This window comes from Amphimedon queenslandica, unplaced genomic scaffold, assembly GCF_000090795.2.
Source record: "Amphimedon queenslandica unplaced genomic scaffold, v1.1 AMPQUscaffold_9217_Cont18825, whole genome shotgun sequence".
In the NCBI taxonomy this organism is placed as follows: Eukaryota; Metazoa; Porifera; class Demospongiae; order Haplosclerida; family Niphatidae; genus Amphimedon; species Amphimedon queenslandica.
In genome coordinates this window covers 1-3,374 of record NW_003550511.1, presented here as the reverse complement: position 1 = coordinate 3,374, position 3,374 = coordinate 1, and the positions used below count along the sequence as shown (strand labels likewise).

General features: G+C 32.4%; 1 protein-coding gene across 1 annotated transcript; it reads right to left on the bottom strand.

Moving 5' to 3' along the window:
- Positions 1-14: 14 nt before the first annotated feature.
- LOC100636098 (scavenger receptor cysteine-rich type 1 protein M130-like) lies at positions 15-3,368 on the bottom strand. The gene is made up of 6 exons (XM_011410329.2): positions 3,347-3,368; positions 3,017-3,131; positions 1,981-2,139; positions 1,552-1,725; positions 1,002-1,193; positions 15-191 (listed from the first exon to the last, which is right to left on the bottom strand). Exons 3-6 carry the CDS (start codon positions 2,021-2,023, stop codon positions 25-27), a joined length of 576 nt encoding a protein of 191 aa, XP_011408631.2. The 5' UTR covers positions 2,024-2,139; positions 3,017-3,131; positions 3,347-3,368; the 3' UTR covers positions 15-24.
- Between the last annotated feature and the right edge of the window lie 6 nt (positions 3,369-3,374).

Genomic DNA, 3,374 nt, shown 5'->3' with positions numbered 1-3,374 from the left:
TTACAGTACATGCATGCTAGTGTATTATAGTCTATTGACTAAATTATGTGTCATTAACATACTAGAGCAGGCAACTCCAACATCATGATTGTGATGACAATTATGAATGCCAAATCCTGAATAAGAACACTCAAACAATGTATTCTCAGTCCCAGTACAAATGACATCATCCAACCAAACAGTACCAGCACCTATAACAATGAATAAATAAATAAATAAATAAAGATGCCATGCACACTAAGTAAAGTTAAATGAGATATTTCTTGATCATATTACACAAAATTTCCAAACATCATGGTCAGCTTTTTGGTTTTTGGCCAAATTTTGTCAAAAATTACTGTAAAAAGTGTCCATTTTTCCAATTTTTTTGGATACACATACATGTTTTAATGTTGAATAAAAAGTTTGATCAAATTTGGATTTTTTTTCTAACTTTTGAAAGTTACTCAAAAATTGGGCCAAAGTCCCTGTACTATAATAGTATAGGGATTTTGGCTAAATTTTGCCAAAAATGACTAGGAGAGAATTCTCACTTTTAATAATTTATTCTAATACATATACATATTCTTATGTTGTGTAGGAAGTTTGAGGAGATTTTGATCAAATTTGGATTTTTTAATGAATTTTTAAATTTGCTCTAGTTGCCATATGCTGTTGTATTGTAGTGCTTGTCAGCTCATAAAGCATGCTTTTAAGCTCACTTAGCATGCTTTGAAGGAAATCCAGCATTAACTGATGTTCATGTATATAATAAATGACATAGCACATACCATATAAGGGATATATTTCCCAGGGAAAATATTTCATGAAAATCACCTTTCAAGCAATTTAAAAGAAAAATCTTTGCTTTTTTCTTCTACTGACCATTATTAGTATTATAAGAAATAATTTTCATAGATAAAAATTTTCACAAATTTTTTAAAACAGTGAAATTAGCAAACATAAATTTTATACCCCCTATACGGTAACACTATTCATGCATGTACATGTACACAATGTACCTTGTCCATAAGGGATTGCGTGGGTGTAGTTATTAGTAGCTGATTTATATCCAATCATACGACAGACCACATCAGCATCTTTTATGCTCCAAAAGGTATCACAAATGGTACCCCAACCCTGCCCATTGTAATTAATAGAGACACGACCGGCTGATGGGGTTGAACCGTGAAGTGTGACATTGAGAAAATTAGCTATCGAGAGAATGAATTATAATATAATAGAGAGAGAACAGTGAAGATATACATGTACATGTACATAGAATTCAAAGATAGTATAAGTAGGATTACAAATGTACATGTAGACACATGTGCTGTAAAGTGTAAAACCATTAATAATTACTATACCCATAAACTTCAACTATTTTAATCATTGACCTAATTTCCTTTAAGTTAATGGACGTAAATATGATTGTCAATGGGCAATGGATTACCTTATAGTTCTAAAAAATTATTAAAATTAATGGACATTAATACACTCACCATTGCAAAAAACATTAAACACAAAGGTCGTATAATTATTTGAATTGACAAACCAATAATATCCCCATACCTTTACATATCACTCTAGCATCATTCACATGCTGGCAGCTGTTACTGCCATAAGGATCATGGCTGCACTGATGTAAGAAGTACTCATTTCCTTGACAGTTTATGTTGCTTAACCAAATATGACCGTTACCTGCAGTACTAGCTGAGCCACCAAGAGCACCGCCATCTTGAGCACCTGTAGTCATTAAGAAAGGAATGTAATTGAAATATACCAGCTGGGATTTTAAAAATAAATTTTGTTAATTGTGATACATACATCAGAGTAGCATTTGTTATCTATTAAAGCTTTTGATTCTCTCTCTCTCTCTATTCTTTGAAATAATAAAAAATTAGAAATTTTATTTAAAATTGCCACCTGCAAATTATAATAGTAGAAAAATTGTGACATATATATATATATATAATAGAATCAATTAATAATAATACCTACCAGAGAATCCTAGTTCTCTACATACGACGTTAGCTTCGTTCATAGTCCAATGATTATCACAGACGGTCCCCCACTCGTTGTTATAAAATATCTCAACACGACCGGAGTGATCATTAATACCATCAGATAATCTAACAGGATACGGGTTAATAGGAATATCTAGTGAGAGAGAGAGAGAGAGGTTGAGATAAAGGCACATAATACACATGTACGTGTACACATTTATACACATTTTATTTTTACATTTGTACACATTTTTTATTTTACACAATTTTTTTGTCCTGCAAAGAAATAAACGCCTGGGCTTTTATTTGAACATTTAGTAATATAAATACCTTAGGGTGGGTATTAATTGCGACACTTAAATTTAGCATTTTTAGCAAGTGTACATGTACTTCAAACCGCTAATTGAACCAGCCGCTAATAACAGTTATTATGTACTTGTGTAAACAAGTTAGTGGTGGGCGATATATCAATATTTTATCGATTCAAATGATATTTTACGGTATCGATTCGTATCGGTATCGAAATCTTGAAGGAATCTGGATCGATATATTGACCACGCCCAATTATTATGGTTAAATAATATTAATAATGAAAATTTTAATAAGTTAATGACGTATAATACACACACATGGATACACATGCATGAAAACAGTCAATAAGGGGTGTGACTCCATAGGTGTGGTCTAAATATCGTATCAAAACTGTATCGATATTCTCGATATGAGCTGATATCGATTGGTATCGTATCGAATCCATTTTGGCTAGTATCGCCCACCACTAAAACAAGTACACAAGAGAGGCAAGATCTGTAACAAGATAACAGTAGATAGGGTGATCCTATTAAGTATTCTGCTCTTGAATGTATACTGTAGATTGGGCTTCTTGAGAAGTGTTATGCTATTGAATGGAGGTTTTACCATTAATTTTCTTCCTATTTTCACTAATATTACATTTCGCTAAATCAGGGTCCCCTTTAAAATGCTAAAATTTAAGATCGCAATTAATACCCACCCTAAGGTATGTAACGTACTGGTACAAATGACACTGGCATCATTAGCTGAAGTACAAGTGTCTCCTGAAAATTGATGAGGACAATCGAATATGCTAGACTCAGATCCATTACACTGAACATTAGATAACCAAATCTACAAATAAAATCAAATAATTGAACTGCAGAACTGGGGGGAGGGTTAGGTGATTAATGAATGTTTACCCTGTACTGAAGTACAGGGACTTTAGCCCGATTTTTCAGTAACTTGAAAAATTCATAAAAAATTCAAAATTGATAGGAATTAGCTCAAACGTTCTGAGTTTTCTTCACAACATAAGGACATGCATATGCACGAGGAAATAATTTTACCTTTCCAGTAAAGTTACCAGAGTACATG

What these genes read in the sequence shown, in the direction of transcription:
- LOC100636098 (XM_011410329.2), bottom strand. Translation starts at nt 2,023, where the DNA reads ATGAACGAAGCTAACGTCGTATGTAGAGAACTAGGATTCTCTG. An exon ending in TAGAGAACTAGGATTCTCTG is followed by an intron (nt 1,726 to 1,980) that starts GTAGGTATTATT and finishes TAATGACTACAG; the next exon opens with GTGCTCAAGATGGCGGTGCT. An exon ending in TGCTAGAGTGATATGTAAAG is followed by an intron (nt 1,194 to 1,551) that starts GTATGGGGATAT and finishes TTCTCTCGATAG; the next exon opens with CTAATTTTCTCAATGTCACA.